This window comes from Musa acuminata, chromosome BXJ2-5 (assembly GCF_036884655.1).
Source record: "Musa acuminata AAA Group cultivar baxijiao chromosome BXJ2-5, Cavendish_Baxijiao_AAA, whole genome shotgun sequence".
Classification (NCBI taxonomy): Eukaryota; Viridiplantae; Streptophyta; class Magnoliopsida; order Zingiberales; family Musaceae; genus Musa; species Musa acuminata.
Genome location: NC_088342.1, coordinates 44,773,687 through 44,796,197, shown reverse-complemented (window position 1 = coordinate 44,796,197; position 22,511 = coordinate 44,773,687). Strand labels below are relative to the sequence as shown.

The window sequence follows — 22,511 nt, the reverse complement described above, 5'->3', positions numbered from 1 at the left end:
TAAAAAGATAAAGTTTTATGATGTTAAAAGATTTCATTAATATTATACATTAACTAAGTTATATAATATTATAAAATTAAGATTGCATCAAACTTGATTCTACAATCAAGTACAATAGAGTTCAATTACGAATGCAACATAATAAAATTTATCCAACTCATATTCGTCTTCGACAATCGAATGAATACATTTCAAAATTTGATGATTTCAGTGACTTTATAGTGTAATACCATAAGCTTTGTCAAACTCACATCAAACTTTCACTATGTTACAAATAGTTGCTATATTGGTTTTTTTTTTTGTTAAGTTTAATTTGATGAAAGATGAATGGTTTGATTCATTTCAATTATGGTACAATGAACTAAGTTCAAGGGCTTTTTGATATTTTAAATCAAAAAGATTACCACTCTCAAGTAAAAACCAATTATGGGTGTTTTTTCTTGATTAATTGCCCAATATATTTCTCCTACCGTTATCTAGTTAGAAATAAAATAGATCAAAAAAATCTAAATAATATAAAGTATACAAAATTTTCTTAATATTAGGAACCAATTGAGGAATTTTAAGGAGAATCAACAATAGTCAAATGTTGGCATACATGTATTCTTATTAGAGTTGTAAAATTAAAATCATTGTGTGTAAAATTAAATTCACTATCGGCCAGGGTTAGTCGATGGACTTGTAAAATCAAACCTACCTGCGACCTACCGACCAACATTATATATGATTGTGCCAATGTGTTAAACGATGATTTTTCATACTAGAAAATGGTCAATTTTTATTATTTGAACTTTTTTAGGCGTGCATGATTGATGTATACTTATAAACACCTGATATAGGGATGATGGCTTGGTCGATCCCTTAGCATCATCTGTGCTGCATATCGACACTTTGATGTAGTATTGACAATTTGTTGATTTTATCTAAGCCATATGATATATTTGTGTATTAAAAAATTAATCTCTCGATAACTTCTTAAGGTCCTCTAAAAATGTACGAAAGAGAATTTGAGTTATAAGAAGCATTATACTTGAGATCCCACAAATAGATATTTCAGTAAATATTTGATAGTCAATGTTGTTGAATCTCATAATTAACTTCGATCATGGAAAGATAAATCGATTGAAGCAGGAGAATAAGATGTTGAGCCAGAGAGAATCATGTCAGAAGATTAGATGTCGGTCCGGAGGATTAGTCGACGTGCTAGCATAAGGACTTCGTGCCATGAGTTCGAACATCGGGCTAGAAGGATCGGACATCGCGCCAAGGAGATCAAATATTGCGGGAGGTCAACATGCCGATGGTCGGGCAATACACCGAAGGTTCAGACGAAGCGCTAGATGAACTAATGACATGTCAGACAACATAAGATTAGTGTTGTAATTGGTCGTGTCTTGATCGAAGTAGGTTAGGTCGTAATTGAGTAGATTTTGGGTGTAATCATGCTAACTCAATTAGGGGCCCATTGGGCCTGATCTAGGGCTAAGTTTGGCTCATTGAGAGGCTCATTTAGTCACCCAAAGTTAGGTCAAGTGATGGCACCGCTTGTGAACTGGAAAAGTATAAAATGTACTTCTTTCGAATGACCCGATGGTGGTACTGCCAATGTTAGACAATAGTACCATCCAGCACCCCGAAAACCCGATGATTTAAATTTTGACTCTAATTTTTTAAGTCATTTAGGGTCTATAAATATCTCACTAATTCCTGCTTGGGGAAACAAGAAATAGAGTAGAAAATGAGAAATAATTCTTGTGCAAAAAGAGTTGTAATCTCTCTTGAAGTGTGGAGTCACTTCCTCCTTATGTTTAGAAGTTATTCTAAAGTGAGAAGTGAGGTCTAAGCGTAAAAGAGAGAAGTGTAAAGGTTCTCTCCTAAGCTTGTGAAACGAAGAAATAGTTGTAAGAGGGTAGTTGATTTTCGCTCGTTGAAAGAAGATCGGTAGTAAAAGTCGGTAGCCTCGAGTGAAGAGGAATCGGGAGTGGACGTAGGTCGGGACAACTGAACCACTATAAATCTGGTTTACATTTACTTTATGCTTTTCATTGACATTACAAACTAATTTACTTACTCACTACTCTTATGAACATTTCAAGTTAAATTCATTTTCGATACGGGCTTTATCGAACGAAAGTTTTCTAAACTGAGGTTTTTACGAAAGCACTAATTCACCCCTAAACCGAGGTTTTTTTACTATCACTTTGTTAGAAAATGAAATGAACAAGTTACCTTCCGCACAATTGATATTATTGTTTGTCACTAAGTCTCTTCGAATGGCCTTCGAATAAGTGCAGAGTTTCTTTATCAGATAACTAAGAGAATTGAGGTACTCGACTTCACTTATTCTCACAAAAGTTGAGAAGGATGATGTTACATGACCTTACTGACATCATCAAGAGTTATACTTCATGTATTAAGTTAATTACTATTCTTTTTTGCTCTTTACTCACACTTCTGAAGCATTTGAAATGTTGTACTCATTACATTAAGTTAGCTACTATGATTCACTTTCTCATTATCATCGAGTTTCTGAAATTTTTGGAATGAATGAAGTATTATCCAAAAAGAGCAAAATTTTACCCTAAGCGGAGTAAGTCTCTGATAGCATTTGGTAATACCTTTAGGATTTTACCACCTTTTTCATTCTTTTTGTCACATACTTCTTTGTATTAAGATCTATAGAGCTTTTAACTTGAGGTACCTTGCTCAACATGTGTGGTATGTTGTACATAAATCTTCTTTCCTATGTCTCTATACTCGTTTACCTTATACTCAAGATCTCATAAGCAAACATTTAAAAAAACAATTGATAAATAATACAAAATATAAAGATATATTTGTAAGTGCTGAATAATCATATAACAAAATATTCAAGATATATTTGTAAGTACATAAATCTTCTTTCCTATGTCGTTGGCCCTCACCGTAGTCAACTACGTTTTGATGTCCAGTCAGCTTAAAAGCACTGCCAATCTACGATGCTCCACCTCCAGCTCCTTCTCTAAGCCCGCCTTCTGGCTTGGAGCCGCTCGGTCTCATCAGCCACGCAATCCCTCTAGGCGGCTTTTCTTGCTAAGTCATCCCACTACTTTGGCACTTGGGCTAGGGCAACCGACGACTCCCTAACCCTGTCAATCAATGCCACCATGAGATGATATCGCTACCGTTAGGGTCAATATATTTACGCCGTGGCCTCAGGGCCAATACGGTTGGGTTCGGATCCGAATGATTGGAGATCTTCCTGAACGACCCTTGAGACTGTTGAGGTAGTCGACCGCGGTGGTCCGATCGCGACGGGGTCACTGTTTTCTCCGGGAGGGGACCCCTCGCCTGGGCCTTCGATGGGAGGCACTCCATCTTCGTCCCTGCACACAGGTCGGGTCGAGAGAGCTCGGCTCGACCCCTCCAACGATCAAGTCAATTGATAGTTTCATGGGGTTTTTCTTATTTTTTTCTCCTCTACTCTTCATTCCGAACGCGAGAGTTTTTATAGGGAAGGTCACCGTTTCCTGATGTGCCCGCTTGCAGGGAGCAAAGTCATACCTTGGATAACGTCTGACATCGACATTGGCGTTGCGTGAAGGACCAGGCTCCTGCAGGATGGCGACGTGCCTCGGTTGGCGTTTTGGTCTGCTTCAACCAGGCGCTGTCAGGTCAGATCGAGGCAGGCGACCCTCGTAACTCATCGGTATGCGTGACCTAAGGAGACGTCACCTGGGAGCAGGTGACGTTAGTTCGTGTCCCATCGTTATTATTACCATCATCACCTACATCAGAAGAAAATGATTAGTCAAATCAAAAGAAAAGGGGTCCAAACCGACTAGGTGCTCGGGTGGAGCTTACCATGAGGACGAACTTGTGAGCGTCGGCTAAGAGGTCCTCATGGGTCTCATATAATACCCATTGGCCAATGGGACATACGCTGAATGCATTGACCGGGCTCGACCCACATGGATGCGGGGAAGGGGTGAGAGTTGGCCGGTCGTTCGATGTTGCGGTTGGATGATGATGTCTGTCGCGACTCCCACTCTCTTGGGAGCTCTCGGCTACTCGGTAGGAAGAGAGGGCCAAGGCCTCCTTAGGCGTTGACTCAATAGAGGCAGTCGGGGCGACGACATTACACTTATCGATCTTTCTGCCACCGCCATAGTGGTTTAGTACCGGATATTGGTCATTGATTTCATTACTACCTTACTTGCGTAATCACAATGTCGGGTGATAAGGTATATTTTGAGTTCGGGTTACGTTACAATCAATGTCGCGCTACGCCACTAGCAGGTCAGCAAGAGGAGCACTCTCACACGCCGAGCTAGGATCCGTACCAAAGTATTCCTTAGTATGTCCCGTCCCGGAAAGCTCGGGGCAATGCCGTATGGCGTCGTTCCATGCGTTCCGGGACAGGGCCGCACAAAGGTATCTCCTTATCCCTCGAGGGTCGGTCGCCACGCCAAACCTGCGTACATCCGACCCTCGTACAGTAGTATAAAAACCCCTGGTCGACATCTGGCCAGAGGGAGGGAAAAAAAAACAGAGAACCAAGCACTAACGTACTCGTTGAGGGGCCAAAGTCGGTAACCACCCGACGAGGGCCTTTTGTGTAGGAGAGTGGCCACTCTCCCGAGGCGTGACCATCCCGATCGAGAGGCATCTTCCTCTAGAAGGATCCGACATCCCAATTGACGCTCAGGGCCTTCTATCCAGGAGAATGGACACCCTTAAAGTGCGATCGTCCCGACCGAGAGACACCAACCAACAACCTAATGCCAGCATCCTGACCTACGGTCGATCAACCTCGGTGATCTGTTCGGTCAACCACCGACTCCCGACATTGACCCATGGACCAGGTCGTGCCAACTCATCAGCCACGGTACATCAGTTCATCAACAACTGGTGCACTAGAATATAGTGGCTTCGGACTTTCAAATTATAGATGAACAAAAAGCATAACAGAAATCTTTTTGATACAAGTATATAAAAGGATTTTAATGAACATCTTCACCTTGAAAATCATATTATTTCTTTTTTATAAAATATTTTATGATATTTCAATTCTAATTAATATCTTTTCTCAGTGGACGACTTCCTAATTTTTTTTTTCTTAAAATTTAAGTACATGCACTAACGTAAAACCCTCTTTTTAATTATGCGATTTGTTATCTTTGATGCGTGCTTTTCTCTTTCTGTATTACGGATAATAAAATCATCACCGAGTCTAATTTTCAAACATCACCGTTGAGAGAGAGAGAGAGAGAGAGAGAGAGACAGAGAGAGAGAGAGAGAGAGAGACAGAGAGAGAGAGAGAGAGTCATGCAATTATTAGTCCTTGCACCCACATTATCAAACTTATGACTGCGTGAGAGAGAGAGAGAGTCATGCAATTATTAGTACTGGTGCCCACATTGTCAAACTTGTCACGTTTGAGAGAGAGACATCCGAGTATCCACATCCACATTGCCAAACTTATCCCTTGTTTTCTCTATCACTGTAGTTAACATGCTCACTCAGTGCAGTTAAACGTAAGAAAGTAAAAGGAAAAAACCCCATCGATATTTCAGATGCCTGAACTGTACAAAAGAAGTTATGATCGCACCAAATATATAGCTGCGTTCACATCGTAAATGATGTTGTTCGGAACAACAGGCTTCTTCATATGACAATACTCCTTGACCAATGCTTAGTTTATTAAGGGCACACCAACAGAGAATACAGAATATTATTACTAAATGCCTTCCTCGAGATGAAGCCTTTATTCTACACACAAACTTCTTTGCCTAATTTATTTATATTGGATCCATCGATGAAGGCTTTATTATTCCACGTCGCATAATCTCTATTCGAACGTAAGTGTGGCTTCGAATTTGGCAGTGGTGCCACTTTCGATCACGACGGTTGACACACATCCTTTCCAAGCCGCGCGATACTGGGGGCCGGCGTTGGAGCCTTTACCAGCGATGACTCCCCAATCGATGTTATCGTAGTAGCCAGCTTGATTGATCTCAGCATAGGCCTGCGCATGCATATGATATGTTTTATGAAATCTATAACGTAACCATACGCATTTAAATGCATGCATGCATACATACTATGCAACACCAAACGCTAATTACCTGGTTGCTGTAAGATGCCTTATTCCAGGGGTTGTCCCAGAAGAGCAGCGAGTCAGTGTCGTCTCCAACATCGTTCTTGCCGCGATACACAACAGCTGCATTGGAGCCATCAGCTGTACCAGATCGTTTGACGTGGAGGTACGCACCCCACTGGCCATTACCAATCTGCGTCGGGTATGGGCTCTGGTCGTAAATGTGGCCCCACCAGTCGTGAGTGGAGTGCAGCGTGAGTGGCTCCCCAGTAGCATTGTAAACCAGGCAGAGTGTGGAGACGCCGGTCCCCCATCGCTCCTTCATCTCACGCACGTATTTGAGAGCACTGTCATACTTAGTACCTTCCATCTGTGTGTCGAGAGCCATGGCGACTCTGAGTTTGCGTAGCTTCTTCGCGTACTCCGTGACTCCCTCCAAGGTTTCGTCGGTGATGGGGTCGCCGAACACATTGTTCGCATTGCCGAGGGTTTCGAATTCGGTGTTGATGGGGTCACCCAACACAATGTTTGCCATGTCGAGACTCCACAAACACTTCTCTTACCTCCCTCGCTTACTGTTGATGGAAAAACACACACGCAGGGTTAGGTATATATAGCCTACTCCGACATTAATGTGGAGACCCACGATGAATGGGACGTGAAGCAAATCCTACTAACCAGCCTTCTACATTTTAACTATGTGAAACTGATTTCCTTACTACCTTCCCTGCATAAACTCAATGACGAATACAGTAGAATATAGTGGCTTCAGACTATCAGATCGTAGATGAACAAAATGCATAAGCCAGCCAAGGTTAAGTATTATCATCATCCTCTTTCATGATGGAAGGGAACTAAGAAAGTCTTTTTGATACAAGTATATATAAAAGGATTTTAATGAAAATACTTTACATTGAAGATCATATTATATCTTTTTCCTAAGTATTTTGTGATATTTCGATTTTAATTGATATCTTTTCGCAGCGGACGACTTCCTTATAATTTTTTTCTTAAAATTTAAGCACACGCAGTAACATATCGCCCTCTTTAATTACGTGATTTGTTATTTTTTATGGGTGCTTTCCTCTTTTTTTTATGTATAGTAAGAATATCACCAAGTCTAGTTTTCATGACATCACGGTTTAGAGAGAAAAAGTTATGCAATTATTAGTACTAGTATCCACATTTTCAAACCTATGACTGTGTGAGAGAGAGTCATACAATTATTACTACCTGGCATTGTCAAACTTGTCACTATTTGAGAGAGACATCCGAGTATTCATATTGTCAAACTTATCTCTTGTTTTCTCTATCAGTGTAATTGACATTCTCTATCAGTGAACGCAATGAACTAAAGAAATCCGGAGATTTCATATGTCTTATCTGTATGAAAGAAGTTATGATCCTACCAAAAGTATATCAATGTTCACATCATTTATGATGTTATTCAGGATTCTAGACTCTTTATTATACTTTCTCAATAACTCTGAGTGAAGGAATGATTCTAGTTATAATAGTTGAGAGAGAGAGAGAGAGAGAGAGAGAGAGAGAGAGAAAGTTGTGCAATTATTAGTACTGGTACTCACATTTTCAAACCTATGACTGCGAGAGAGGGTCATGCAAATATTACTACCGGTACTCGTAGTGTCAAACTTGTCACTATTTGAGAGAGACATCTGAGTATCCACATTGCCAAACTTATCCCTTGTTTTCTCTATCAGTGTAGTTAACAGGCTCGTTCAGTGCAATTAACATTCTCTATCAGTGAACGCAATGAACTAAAGAATTCTGATGAGGATTTCATATGCCTGTATGAAAGAAGTTATGATCCCACCAAAAATATATCTATGTTCACATCATTTGTGTTGTTATTTAGGATGCTAGGCTCTTGGTATACTTTCTCAACAACTCTAAGTGGAGGAATGATTCTAGTTATAAGAGTTTCAAGAGAGAGAGAGAGAGAAAAAGTTGTGCAATTATTAGTATTAGTACCCACATTTTCAAACCTACGACTTTGTGAGAGAGAGTCATGCAAATATTACTATCGGTACTCGCATTGTCAAACTTGTCACTATTTGAGAGAGATATCCGAGTATCCAAATTGCCAAACTTATCAAGTGCTTAATGTGTTTCGTAGGTGTGCTGAAAGAGAAACAGAAAAATAACTTATATGCATCAGAGCTGATAATGGTGGAGATTACAGTGGGCCATTTGAAATATATTGTAAGGAATATGGCATTAGGTTTGAAGAAGTAGTTCCTAAAATATCATAATATTATGAAGTTGCAAAGTAAATAAATTACACAATTGGTGAAAAGAATAAAATGTATACACTCTCATGCTTAACTTTCTAAATTTTAGTAGACTCCATTAACCTTTCTTCTTTTTATTGCTCATGCTAGAAAAAGTATGAACATAAAAAAAGATATTTTTTATAATCATTTTAGAGTATTTGATTATAAGATATTTGTTCACATTCCAAAAGATGAGAGATCAAAACTTGATAATAAATTTAAATAATGTATCTTCCTCGGTTATGCACATAAAATTTTTGACTATAGATTATGAGATCTTGAAAACCAAAAACTCATCGGAAGCAAAGATATGATATTTCTTGAAGATCATAATATTAAAGATTTTGAGAAAATTTATAAGTCAAAACCGAAGATCTTATATATCTGAATCCAGTGGCTCCTCCCATGATAGTCAGTGATGATGCTAGAGATGAATAGAACATAATGATATGCCCTCAAATCGTGATATCAATGAACATATTGAGAAACACCTTCTGAAATCATAAACTGAACCTTAGTTGAGAAGATCCACCAATCACAAGCTGGAATCACAAATTGGAATCACAAAAATTTTATGTTTCACCGATAAAATTATGAAGATATATTTTAGATATTATAGTGCATCGTTGACAAAAAGATTTAAAGAGTAAGATTTCTTCACCCCCAACAAAAAAAGTCAAGTTGAGAGATCAACATAAAAAAGATAAAACAGTTCAACTTTTTTCAATTTATAAGATCATTACACCAAGCAATGGATGATGTTTCGATCGATCCTTTAAACTATTTATCAAGGTATGAGTATAATGAAGAATGCATCTACAGATAGTTCATGGCCCAAGGTAGAATCGACTAACTTCCAAGACAAACAAAAGTTATTCTTTAGACAGACTTTGTTAAGATAAATGTAGTCAATACACATACACCATTTTTTATTATTTTATTTTGATAAAACCTATATTGACGAGTTATTTTGGATAATAGACATCGCCATACACAAGTTTATTAACTTCTTCCTCGACCACCAACTATCGATCTAAGGAGAACCTTCTAGGCTACTATCAGACAGGTTGATGGTCAGTATTGATGCTAAGCTAATGCCACATTATGGACTGGTTAATTCCAAATATGTCACTTTACGTCAACATGAGGACCTCGGAGATGTGGCATAGATAGTTAATGAGCTTGGCACGCTTCTCATCAAGCAAATCCAAGCGAATCATGACCATTTGGTCTGGTTGAGCCTAGAGGAATCTCAACAAGAGGCTAGCTTTAGGGTGAGTGGCAAGAAGTGTTAGTTCCCTTGAATTCAATTGTTGAATAGAGAGAAATATCTTCCTTGGAAGCATGACCGATATTAGATAATGTTGGTGGGATTCCTCTAGAATTGGTCAAGAACTTCGAGTCATATAATATGTTGAAACGATGGTTCGGAGGCGATTGAGAGTCGAACTTCCAATAATGACATTATATGTTGATGGGATATCGACTATCAAGAACTTAATCTTCATCGTCTTTGAATAATTACTGGACCCAAATGCGATATACAGGTTGGTGGTCCCCAAGGGAGTAAAGGAATCCTCGATGAAGTCGATAAGAGTAGAGGAAATCGATTATAAATCTTTTAATGTCATGTCGATCTTATACAAGGTGTCATAGTTTTGGATGTCGGTTGAACTCATTGCATCAATTAGGATCCTTTGCACCAAAGAGTTGATGATCTTAAGGGAAATGATAAGCATGTCTTCATGTTTGAGATTCCAAGTGTTCTACTTCTTTCTCTTTAAACATAATTGGAGGATCACTTGAGGGATGGGATCTTTTGGCTTGACACTCTCTTGCATAGGTTTTGCGAGCAAAAGTGTTGGTTCCTCACGATCCATCAACAATCACATCAATCTATTTTTCGATGGGCCCTAGGCCTTGGGGATATTTCCCGGACTATATTAAGATAGTAGTGCAAGTGACATATCCGGATGATCTTTTCGATCGGTGTTGTGCCTATGGTTTTGATAGAGCCAACAAAACTAATAATAATATTCATTCACAGTATTCTTATATTTCTTTAATTTTATTTTTATTTAACCACAACCGGTTCGGTATAACACCGAACCGATTTGTTCGGTCTAATTGAGTTTTTCCGTCTCTATTATATTCTAAGATTTCTCTACTTTTTTTCTTCTTGGGTTCATTCCATTCTTTCCACAATTCCGCTCGTCACGTATTCCTTTGCTAATCTCATTATCTTCTTTCTTTCTTCCTCTTCCTTTTTGGATTTTCTTTTCCTTCTATCTCACCCTTTCTTAGCTTGTTCTTCGTCATCTTAGTTAACTTAGAATCAAAAACTATGAAGACTAAACCCAATTTTCTTCACCTCAAATGGAATGCCTCAACTCACTCGATTAGCACTTCAAATGTTCTGATCCCGGTCTGTGAGTTCGAATGGAGTGAAGTCGCACATAATAGGAGGATGGAATATCTAAACTATGGGAGAGGTGATCACAGCTTTCATACATGAAAAGATCCATACGAATCACATCCCACCCAATGGTATTACAATCTAGCCTTGTTAAGACTGTTCTGCTGGATGGATGTTGTTCTTGCAGTGCAGTGGAAGTAATAATTTGTCAGTGAAGGACACCTGCATTACGTGAGTACATATACAGTTCTTCCCACCTTGCTAAAGCTCAAATATACATTTGTAGAAAGCATCTTATACCTTATTATTGAGCTCCACAGCCCCTTCATCTGTTCTCTGACGGGACTGTACTGGTTTGAACGTATAGTACTTCGCACAGATCATATAGTATAGCAGATTCAGTACTTGAAGGAACGTGATGATCCAATACAAGTATTCTAACCTTCCCCTGTTAAGGTTATCAGGAAGCCAATTGGATCCATCTTCCCCAGCGCTGTACCGATGCACCATGGACACCAGCAGCGTGCTGAAGTAGCTGCCCGCCGAGATCGACATCCAAAACAGTGCCGTCGCCGTACTGCGCATGCTCTCCGGTGCCTGGTCGTAGAAGAACTCGAGGTGGCCAACGGACGTGAATGCTTCGGCGATCCCATTCAGTGCGTACTGCGGCACGAGCCAGAAGGCGGAGATGGGGATCGTGGCGGCAGAGTCGTCGAGCAGACCGTGGGACGCCGCCGCGCGTTTGCGTCGCACCTCGACGAAGCCGGCGACGAGGGTGGCCACGGCGGAGAAAGCGAACCCGACTCCCATGCGGTGGAGGAACGAGATGCCACGGTGGAGGCCGGTGAAGCGACGGGCGAGGGGGACGATGGCGCGGTCGTAGAGGGAGAGGGTGAGAAGCATGGCGAGCATGGTGAAGACTGTCATGGAGCCGGGGGGGATACTGAAAGCCGAGCGCGGAGAGAGGCGGCGCTCCATGGTGCGTGCCTGTTGGATGGAGAAGGTGTTCTGCTGGGCGAACGCCGTGATGACGAGGATACCGGCGGCCCAAATGGGGGCCATCCTGATCACCGACTTCAGTTCCTCGACGCGGTGCACCGTGCTCAGACGCCACGGGTTGGGCCGGCTGCCGGAGTTCTCCGTGGCTTGGTCGTCTGCGGTGACGATCGCCGCCTTGTCCAGGAAACTGTAACACGAAGTAACGTCACGTAAACAATTCCCGTTCAACGTTTTACTGCTTCACGTACTTTGACTTTGACTGGACTCCTTTACGTGTTTGGTCGTCTTCGCATGCTCATCGTCCTCCTCCTGCGCTACAAACTTTTAATAGAAATCTTTAGTTGATTAGTTTCATGAATCCCATCAGTGATGAACTGCAAGATGGGTATTCACCAAACTGTCTGAATCAAATTCTCTCTCACAGAACCGATGTCATACAGTCGTCGACCGGCACGATCAATAATTCTGGTGTGCAGGTCCACCTGGTCTTCCGCAGGCAGGGCGGAGGCCATGAAGCGTCGACACTCACTCTGGTCACTAGGAGCCAAGATTGCGCCATCATAATGGCAGGAAGTACTCGCTCACAGTCGAGTGGATGGATACGGACGTTCATGTCTCATGACTGAGCGAGCAACGGCAGAGCAGTAGCGTCAGTGGAGCACGTCTACTTGCACAAGCCACCCATCCTTTTCCCTGTCCTCGTGATCTCACTGGGGTATAGTCGATGGCTTTGATTGGTGGATGTTAGTGTTCATCTCTAAAGACTAATTTGGTAATGCAATATCGAAATAATTATGATTAAATATCTTGATCGATCTCTTATCCCATAAAACCGGGCAATGAGACTTTCTGTCACCTTCGGCTGATGACTTTGACCAATAAACCACTTGGTATTTAATGGCGATCGTAACAATAGTGAGCATAAAACAATGACATGTTACCAACAGAGATAGAGAGAGAGATAATTGACCAGTGCAATGCCTTGTAATGGGAATCAAATTGTAGAGAGAGACAAGACAAGAACTCTGTGAGAGAGATGGCTAACCTTAATTGTTTGGTGTGCACTAGCTTCCCACAGAGAGAAATGGGCGCATCCATGTCGTCGTTCTCATACAGGCAGCTTGGATCAGCGACCATGGCCACCTTTCTCTTCCTCACTGCGGCCACCGCAACCTGCGCCAGCCGAGTGAACGGGCTCCCTGAAGGCTCCAACCTTCGGTACATCGGGTAGCCCGCGGCGAAGGACACGACTGATATTCCCATTGCAATCGTCGGCACGCCCAGTCCCCATCCCCACCCGACGTTGTCTTGGATGTAGACGACAACCGTGACAGCGAGCAGTATCGACGCCCCCATGCAGAAGTAGTACCAGTTGAAGAAGCTCCACGTCTTCGTCTTCTCCTTGGGGTCCGACTCGTCGAACTGGTCCGCGCCGAAGGCCACCACGCATGGCCGGATTCCTCCAGCGCCGATCGCGTTCAGCAGCAGCGCGACGTACAGCACCGCGAGCTGCCACGCCGACGCCTCCTCGCAGTTGTGATCGCCAGTACATTGTGGGGGTCTAAATAGCGGAAGGGCCGCCGAGATCGTTAAGGTTATCATTCCCTGTCAGTAGATCACAGGAAGTACATCAAGTGTCTCACATGAAACGATCTTAACAAAGAAATGATCACTGAAGATTTACGATCTGGTAGACGATGGAGGCGACGGCGATGGTCCAAAACCGGCCGACGAAGGCGTCGGCGAGGAAGGCTCCGAGCAGCGGCGTCAAGCTTGCGGTGCCGCTGAAGTTTGTCAAGGTATTGGCTGCTTTGGTGAGTGGCATATGAAGCTGCTGAGTTAAGTAACTTATCATGTTTGCCGAGAACCCGACCACCGCCAGCTTCTCAGAGACCTCGTTAGCTGCATGTTCCAGAGCCTCATCTAGAGATCATCAACTAGGAAACAACGAGTATAAAGCATGAAGAAGAAAAGAGGTATTACCAAAGATGAAAGGCAACGTCTTAAGCCCTCCTTTTCTTCTCTCATCATTGAGGCTTCGGCTTCTCTCTTGCCCTCTCACCTCCATCTCCTCCCTCACCAATGCTTCTTCTAAATGATGGCAAGTGCCAGTTACTTATAGAACTTCACCTCTCTCTACTTCCACTACTACCACTTCTCCTTGATTTTGTGTTCTGGTGGTGGTCAGGACACCACATTGCAAAATGTACGTACAAACCACACATGGAATAGAAGAGAACCACAATTACTGCAAGTAAATAGGAAAACTCTCATATCAAATGATAAAGTTTGTGAGGAGAGAAATCCTCGTATGTACTACTGAGGCAAGTGACAAAAAGAAGGGGACAATTGACTGAGTATGACTTTACATGTATGATTGAAGGCCTTTACCTTGAGCTGTGCACTATGGTAAGAGCAAACGATAGTGCTGGCCAAGTCACTTAGGCTGAATCAGGTAAGACACTCTTCAGTGCTGTTGGGACCATCTTTGCCTTTTGGTTTACATGGAAAACCTTGTATCAGAGTGTCAGATCACAAACACATCTAACATGTATAGATTTAGCTGTCATTTTATGCCATAGGAATCCTGCATGCGTCATAAAGCTACATTCTATGAGTAGGATAAGACAATTTTAGATGAATTGGACCATTATTCCGATGAATGGTCCGATATCTAAGTTAAACGAAATATACGATCAAGCGAAATGGATTTGATGAGGGTAATAATGGTGGGACGTGCGCTCTTCTAAGATCCACGCCTCGGTTCGATTTGACATGCCTGACCAAGGCAGACCAGGACGACGATCGGGGCGCGCCACGTCCTGCACAAGCCCGGTCCTTCGCGCCACGCCAACACCAGTGTCAGATGCTACCAGGAGTACGAGCCTGCCCCCTGCAAGCGGGCACATTAGAAAACAGTAAGCTTCTCTATAAATACCCTCGCGTTCTAAACGGGAGAGGAAGATGATGAGGTGACAAAAACCCCCCAAAATTATCCACTGACTTGATCATCAGAGGGGTTGGGTCGAGCCTCCCGACCCGACCTGTGTGCAGGGACGAAGACGGTGCACCTCCCATCGCGTGTCCAAACGAGGAGTTCCCTCCCAAAGGAAACGGTCATCCCGTCGTGATCGGACCACCGCAATCGGCCATCTCAACAATCTCAAGGGTCGTCCCATGAAGATCCCCAATCATTCGGACCCAAATCCAACCACATCGGCCTCGAGGCCACGGCTTAAGGTTGTTTACACTAACAGTATCAAAATCTAAACTTGCATTCATATTACGAGAGATGCACATGACAAGCAAATCTTGATAGGATTCCATGCAAAATTTGAAATGTTTGTTTCTCATAGTATCATTCGTAGTTCGATCGAATAACATAATTTAAAGTGATTTGATCATCATCATCGTCGTCATGACGTATATCCACTCTAACCTATAACACTCTCGATTTGGAAGCAAGTATTTATAGCGCAAAGTGATATTTAACTTTCAATAAATTTATTAGGAAACTATCGATTTCAATTTTCTGGTGATGTTCTAATTGAAATCTGTGGTATATCCAATTAGGTACTATTGTTTGTATTACTATTGTCATTATCTACTTTTCATGATGCTCTTCTGTCTTGATTTCCTTTCTTTCCAATTTAGTTAAAATTGCAAGAAAATGGACCGGGTTCAATTTCGTACATGTGAACGTCGGACCGCACCGGGTCTGAGGTAGGTGGCGGTGGAACCGAAACCCGACCGGCTCGATACCTTCTCTGCTTTGAGAACGGTGAAAGTACGAAAGCAACCCAACGAAGCTGACGTCGCACTCTGCCATGTCACGGATCCGCGTGACGCGTACTTCCACCACTCAGCATGCTTCGATCCCAATCGTCTCCTCACATCTGTGCCGTCCATACTTCCTCACGGGAGTGCACCTTCTCCTCCTCCTCCTCCTCCTTTTCATCATCATCATCGTCATCATCATCATCGTCGTCCCTTTATTTCTTTCCATTTCTTTCTATTTTTTTAATCTTTTATGTTCTTTCCCTTCTCTTTATCCGTCATTAAAACCCCTCTCGATCGGACCAACCGACCCCCAAACGGCACCCTCCATGGCTACCGATGAGGAAGCTAGCAAGACATATCCTGAGGTATCGATAGGAATTTGGTTTTCGGGTCGCTTTTCATGATGGTTTCTTTGTCGTGAATCTTTGATTGATGTGTGGGTTGGTGCGTGCTCTGCAGATGATAATGGAGGCGATCGAAGCGCTCAACGAGAAGAACGGGTCGAACAAGTCGGCCATCTCGAAGTACATCGAGACCAAGTACGGGGAGCTGCCGCCGTCCCACTCGTCGCTGCTCACCGCGCACCTGGCCCGCATGCGGGAGAGCGGCGAGCTGCTGTTCATCAAGAACAACTACTTTCGGCCCGGTGCCGACGTGCCCCCGAAGCGGGGCCGCGGCCGACCGCCCAAGCCCAAGCCGGAGCTCCCGACCGGCGCCGTCCTCCCTCAGCATCGCCCCCGCGGGCGGCCCCCGAAGCCGAAGGACCCCCTCGCAGCTGCCGTCGCGAAGGCCACGGCCGGGCTCCCGCGGCGCCGCGGGCGTCCGCCCAAGGCCGCCCGGTCCGCTGCTTCTGGAACGGCGGCTCCTGCTGCCGCCGCTGCTGGTAGCGGGGTTAAGAGAGGCCGCGGTCGGCCTCCCAAGGTGAAGCCTGCCTTAGTGACTGATGTGGTATAAATTGGAGTTTATTGGCGAAGTCAACTGCTAATGCTGATTCCTATACTTAAACGCTGTTCTTCTTTGTTGTTTCTTGTCTTAAATGTTGTGAGTAATTTAGAGACGGTCCCTGTCCGGGTGGTGATGCTTGGAATCTGCATGTACATTATGCTCAGACGTCTTAGTTGACTGTGTTACTGAAAATGACTGACTGATATTGATTGTGGTGCTTCTTTCAGTTTTCTACTGTTGTTTTTCTTCTGGGAGTTCTTTTATTTTTTACTGTTACTGTAACAGTGTTTCTGTTTGAGGTAGGAGATCACTCTTAATTTGAGTTGTATGTCTGCTTGTGATGCTAATATGTGGTGATGGAATGCACTAAAAGTGTACTTTAGGTTGTTCTTTAAGTAGTGTATTATTTCTTCTTCATGATTGATATCTCTTGCTGTTTTGCTATAATGATTGTTGTGATGAGTGAATCTGTTCACTAGAAAATATAGTGGAAATGCATGAACCTGTTCCCTGGGAAAATATAGTGGCATATCTGCATTTGATATAGTCAAGTGGAATCACTCTGAAAAAGATGCTCAGGTTCTTTCACTGTAAAAATCAAATATCCTATAGAAGGTAGGATTAGTCATCTCATTGACTGTGTTAGTCCAGTACAGGAGACATGGAATAACGAGATTGAATGTTGACTTTGTGATTGTGCATTCTATCATAAGAATGACTTTGGTGTATTATTTGCTTTATGATCAAAGAACTTCTCTATCTATTAGGACAAGCATGTGTCTTAATGATGTTTCAATTGTACTAGTGATGCATATAAACATATTAATTGCATATCCCGTTGGTGCTGCCTGTGGTGCTGTTAAGGGTTGGATTGGCTTCCTAAGGTTAGTCTCCAATTGTGTTTGATGTGGTCTGACTGGGAGCAGACTAGAGAGAAGTGCCCTGTGGGAGGAAAGGGGTTAACTGTTAATGCTGAATTTTGAACTTACTGCTGTTTCTTCTTGTCTTCACTGTTGCCAGAAATCTTGAGATGAACTGCTATTTTGTGGATGTGGTGCTTGCCATCTACATGTACGTTGTGCCGTGATGTTAAGTGTGCTTTGATGTTAAAGATGACCATGTTATTGAAAATGATTTGGTGTTTATTGTTGTTTTTTCTCTAGGAGCTTGAATTTTCAGTATTTTCTTTCAAATGCTATTCCCCCCCCCCTCTTACTGGGACATTTTTTTGTGCTTGGTATAGGAAATTATTGTAAGGTTGGGTTGGAAGTCTTAATGTGATGTTAAGCATGTTTATCTCTGCTGGATGTGGAGTATAGTAAGAATGTGGTGTATGAGGTTGTAAATGAGTTGTGTATAGTTGTCTCACATAGTAGCTCTTTTTTGCTTCAAGTTTTATGATGATGATTGTGATGCATGAATCTATTATATGGATAAATATCTTGGAGAGATTACCTGCAAGCAAAATGAACAATAGAGTTGGATGCTCAGATGGACTCTTGTGCTGATTGAGTTGAATGTGATGGGCACCTGGGGTGGAATATTTTCTGCATGCTTGTTTATGGAAGATCTAATATCTCCATAAACACAAGCATACCTGTTGTCTATGGAATCTCAATACTGACGCATATGAAAAAAAACTATATGCAGGACTTTTGGTGATTCATGAGATCAGATGCCTGCAACATGATGGCTGATCTATCCGATCGATGGATATCTTTTGAGGTTCTTTGTCACCGTTTCATTTGGTTCTTGCATTTACATTGCCTATCTTGTCCATTAGTGGCTTTGATCTCCATCAGCTGTATTTACTTGTTATCATGTTTTGTTCTAAACCATTACTGTCTTTTTGTTATCCACACTTGTCCAGAACTACACTGCCTAGTTCAAGATCAGTTTTCTGGACTATAGACATTTTCATGTTAGTGGATATCTGCACCTTCATGGAATTGCTGATAATTACTTAAAGGCGATTGTCATCTTTTTCCTTTTAATTTGAGCTTGATTTGTTTCTCTTTTCTCTTCCAACTAGAATTTGGAGTCTTCCTAGGTGGTTTGACTGATCAAAATGCATGAAGGGGTATTGATAGTGTTATTCTTCCTTCTTTTTGAAATAGTAAGATAGAGGTTGGAAATCTTCAAAAACTAGTGAGGATATATTGCAATCGCTTGGAATCATTCCAACTGCTCGATCTGAATTGTCAGTTGGATTTATCATTGATGTTACTGAATCCAACTGTGGTTCATTTGATCCATGTACCAAACTAAATTCATTTGGTTGATGAAAGAACAAAGCTCTGTAGTGGTTAAGTTTGAATGTTAAGGCTTAACATGATAAAATGTTTCTCGCATTTGTGTAGCATCTATTCGTATTTGAATTGAGCCCTTGTTTGGTCTACATATGAATTCAAGCAAGATATAACTTGTGAATATTGTTATGGTTGAATAAGCTGGACAAGTTCTTGCTGGGTTTGTGGTTTAGGCAACACAAATACGAAACATTTCTTTCTTTTTTCTATTGTTCAAGATATATAAATGAGACTCATGCTTCCTTTAAATTCTTGGATCAAACAGTATGTAGACAAGCATTTCATTGTCATTTCAATGCAAGAGTTGACATATGAGCATGAGAAAATGACTCTTTTAAGTCCAATTGAGGATACTGCTTGAGATAATACAAGAAAGATCTTCAAATGCTATATGTCTTTGCATTGGAAGCAGGTGTTAGAGGGATTGTAATTACTATTTCACTCTGCCCGTTGTTGTAGATGAAAAAGATCCTATTTCCTCTCTTATTGCTCTTTGCTTCAGTGCTCTGTGTTCATGGCGAGTTCTAACTTCTTACTTTTGTCTTTGCAGTGATTTGTTTCATCATTCTGCTCTGAGTTCAGTGTGACCTGATGCAACCTGTGTTCAACTTTTGGTTTTGATTCTGATTCTGCCTCTGCTACTCTTTCTTATTTTTAATCTCACTTGAGTTCCACTTGATTGATTAAAGTATCTACCAAGAGAGAGATTAGGGGAGATTTTATGGAGTTGCTAATTTATCTTCCTAAAATGAAACTTTGAAACCCTCAATTCTTATGGTTTGTCGGATCATTCTTAGGTGGTACTTTTTCCAATTAATTTCACTGACTTCATCTGAATCATATTAGTATGATCCAACACAATCTAACTGATAAATTCTTATAATTGAGTTATCTATTATCGATTAAGATAAATCATAACATCGATTGATACTTTCCATCCTTTCTTTGAGGCTTAAAGTACATTAGGAGTTGTCCTTATAACTCTAACTTAGTACTCGGTATCTCCCCATTGTTGTTGCTGCACATGTGGTGTCCTAAAGATGACTCGATTAGCCCCATTTGATGTGTGAATTTAAAATCAGGGCTAATTACAAAATTTTCTATTCTTACGTTATAAAAAATTATATTAATATTTTTATAATTATGAAAGTAAAATATCTAACTCAATTTATTCTGATTTTATCGATGGAAATATGAAAATAAGGGAAAAAAATATTCTTAACATTCTAGTCGGTGATGGGCGATAGCACTGCTAGGGGTTGCGGGTGATTGTTATAGATGAAAAGAGTGACGACAAGAGATGAGAGTTGCTCGGGAAATATATCAAAAGGGTTGTCGATGCAGATGTCGAGCGATGTCGCTCGGCAACTATGTCGATGCAGATACAGAGTGATCCTTATCTCTCGTCGTTGCTCTTTTTATCCATAACAGTCATTCGTGGCCCCCAACGGTATCATCGTTTATCATCATCGACGATGTTCGTTAGCACTAACTAAAACGTTAAAATTATCTTCTTATCTTTTGTCTTCGAGTTTTCGTTGTTAAAATTGATGACATTAGGATAAATAAATCAAGATATTTTATTTTTATAATTATAGGAATTAAGGATCTTAAATCATAGGTGTCTCTCGAATACACTTTAATAAATCAAGGATCTTAAACCATAGGTGTCTCTCGAATACACTATAAAAGATGACTTGATTAGCCTCATTCAGGGCTAATTATAAAATTTTTAATTTTTATATTTTTAAAAATTATATTAATATTTGTATAGTTACGAAAATAAAATATCTAAATCCATTTATCATAACATTGTTTTACTAACGGAAATATGAAAATAAAGGATAAACAAATATTTTTAACATTCCAATTTGTAATGACGGATAGCGTCAGTGGTGATGGGTGACAGTCCTGCTAGGGGTCGCGAGTGATTGTTATGGATGATGAGAGCGACGACGAGAAGTGAGGGCTGCTTGTTAAATACATCAGTGCCGACACAGATGTTGAGTGGCGAAAGAGTCATCGATGCATATGCTGAGCGACGTTATTTGGCAACTATGTCGATGCAGATGTAAAGTGACTCTCACCTCTCATCGTCATTCTTCTCATCCACAATAGTCATCCACAACCACTAATAATGTCGTATTTCGTCACCATCGACAACGTTCGTCACTATTAATTAAAACGTTAAAATTATCATTTTATTTTATATATATATATTTTTTTATTTAAAAAATCGATGATATTAGGATAAATAAATCAAAATATTTCGCTTTTAACTTTTTAAATTATAAGAACCTTATGACAGTTAACTACGTGGGTAATTTATAATTAACCCTCATGACAAATAGTGACTAATTTTGGCGAGCTTAAGATTCGCGCTATGGATGCCGACCCTTCGAGGGCGTCCTCCTCGACCCTGCCACCAACCTGAGGGCGCCTTTACCTCCCCAACCTCGCCCGCGGCCCCCAAAGAGGACGCTCCCTGTCCTCGTCTACTACCACAGCGACGGTTTCGTCGTCGACACTGCCACCTCCCCCATGTACCTCAACTCCCTCGTGGCTTTGGCCGGCGAAGTCGTCGTGTCCGTGAACTATCGTCGATTACTAAGTTTATTCTACATGTTAATTCTTTATTTAACTCCAACGATTACTAAGTTTCCTATAAAATAATCATAAATACACTATTTTAACTCTCTTGAATATTTTTAATTCTCCTACATTAATCTACTTTCTAAATTAAACATCAATGTAGGTCTTGTTAGGTATTCACTCGACCTAAATTTTTGAGGATCCCTAGCCGAATTCTCCCTACTTCTAACATAGAATTTGCAAATATTGGATTTCAATTTGTTTTAGGCAATCAATCAAAATATGCTAATAGTCGAAAGATTACTAATTCATCCCACATGTTTGGACAATTTATAGAAAAAAAAGCCTCTAGTATTGGGCTTTTTTTTTTTTTTTTTTTTTAATTTGATTAAAATACTCTCATTTAATTCATAAAATGATTATAATTATCCTTTGACTAAGTTTGATTTATTTTTTTAAAACTAAATTGATTTTTTAAAATGAATCAGACCAAATTGATTCAATTAAATCTTAACTATTTAATTTGATTTAATTAAGTCTTACATTACCTCTTGATTTCTTTTAAATTATCCCCACCTCTTCTACGTTACTTTTCTCTTCTTACTCCATCTCCACCACCTATTCCTCCCTCTTAGTTTTCTCATCCTCCATTGGCCTCCTCCACCTCTCTCACACACTCTCTCTCTCTCTCTCTCTCATCCACCTCCTTCACCCCTTCCTTTTTCTTTTTCTTTTTTTACTTCTCCTCCTCCTCCTCCTTATAGTTTATCTTCAAAAAAATAATTAAACTTGAGTTAAACTTATTCATAAAATTATATATATATATATATATATATATATATATATATTAGTTTCTATATTAAATTATCTTAGATTCATCATCAAACTAAAAAACTTAAGTCATTTATATAAAATTATTCATAAAATCATTACAGTCAAGTAACTCTCGATCAAGTTGTACTCAAATTATACTCTTTTAAATAACATACGAAAAATATATTATTTTTTGTATAAAATTATTTTAAATTTATCATAAAATAAATGATAAAATCTTACATTTTCTATTTCCTATATTATTATAGTTACACTCGAAATTG

The 22,511-nt window shown here is 40.7% G+C and overlaps 3 protein-coding genes across 3 annotated transcripts; 1 reads left to right on the top strand and 2 right to left on the bottom strand.

Annotated features, from left to right (window-relative positions):
• Nucleotides 1–5,707: 5,707 nt before the first annotated feature.
• Nucleotides 5,708–6,655, bottom strand: LOC135611876 (23 kDa jasmonate-induced protein-like). Its single transcript, XM_065107525.1, has 2 exons — nucleotides 6,108–6,655; nucleotides 5,708–6,007 (listed from the first exon to the last, which is right to left on the bottom strand). The coding sequence occupies exons 1-2, from the start codon at nucleotides 6,612–6,614 to the stop codon at nucleotides 5,831–5,833; spliced, it is 684 nt and encodes a 227-aa protein (XP_064963597.1). The 5' UTR covers nucleotides 6,615–6,655; the 3' UTR covers nucleotides 5,708–5,830.
• Nucleotides 6,656–10,981: 4,326 nt separating this feature from the next.
• LOC135612969 (protein NRT1/ PTR FAMILY 3.1-like) lies at nucleotides 10,982–13,930 on the bottom strand. The gene is made up of 4 exons (XM_065109827.1): nucleotides 13,772–13,930; nucleotides 13,473–13,690; nucleotides 12,834–13,393; nucleotides 10,982–11,975 (listed from the first exon to the last, which is right to left on the bottom strand). The coding sequence occupies exons 1-4, from the start codon at nucleotides 13,854–13,856 to the stop codon at nucleotides 11,084–11,086; spliced, it is 1,755 nt and encodes a 584-aa protein (XP_064965899.1). The 5' UTR covers nucleotides 13,857–13,930; the 3' UTR covers nucleotides 10,982–11,083.
• Nucleotides 13,931–15,755: 1,825 nt separating this feature from the next.
• On the top strand, nucleotides 15,756–16,739 carry LOC103985337 (HMG-Y-related protein A). The gene is made up of 2 exons (XM_009403001.3): nucleotides 15,756–15,933; nucleotides 16,028–16,739. Exons 1-2 carry the CDS (start codon nucleotides 15,895–15,897, stop codon nucleotides 16,520–16,522), a joined length of 534 nt encoding a protein of 177 aa, XP_009401276.1. The 5' UTR covers nucleotides 15,756–15,894; the 3' UTR covers nucleotides 16,523–16,739.
• Nucleotides 16,740–22,511: the final 5,772 nt, after the last annotated feature.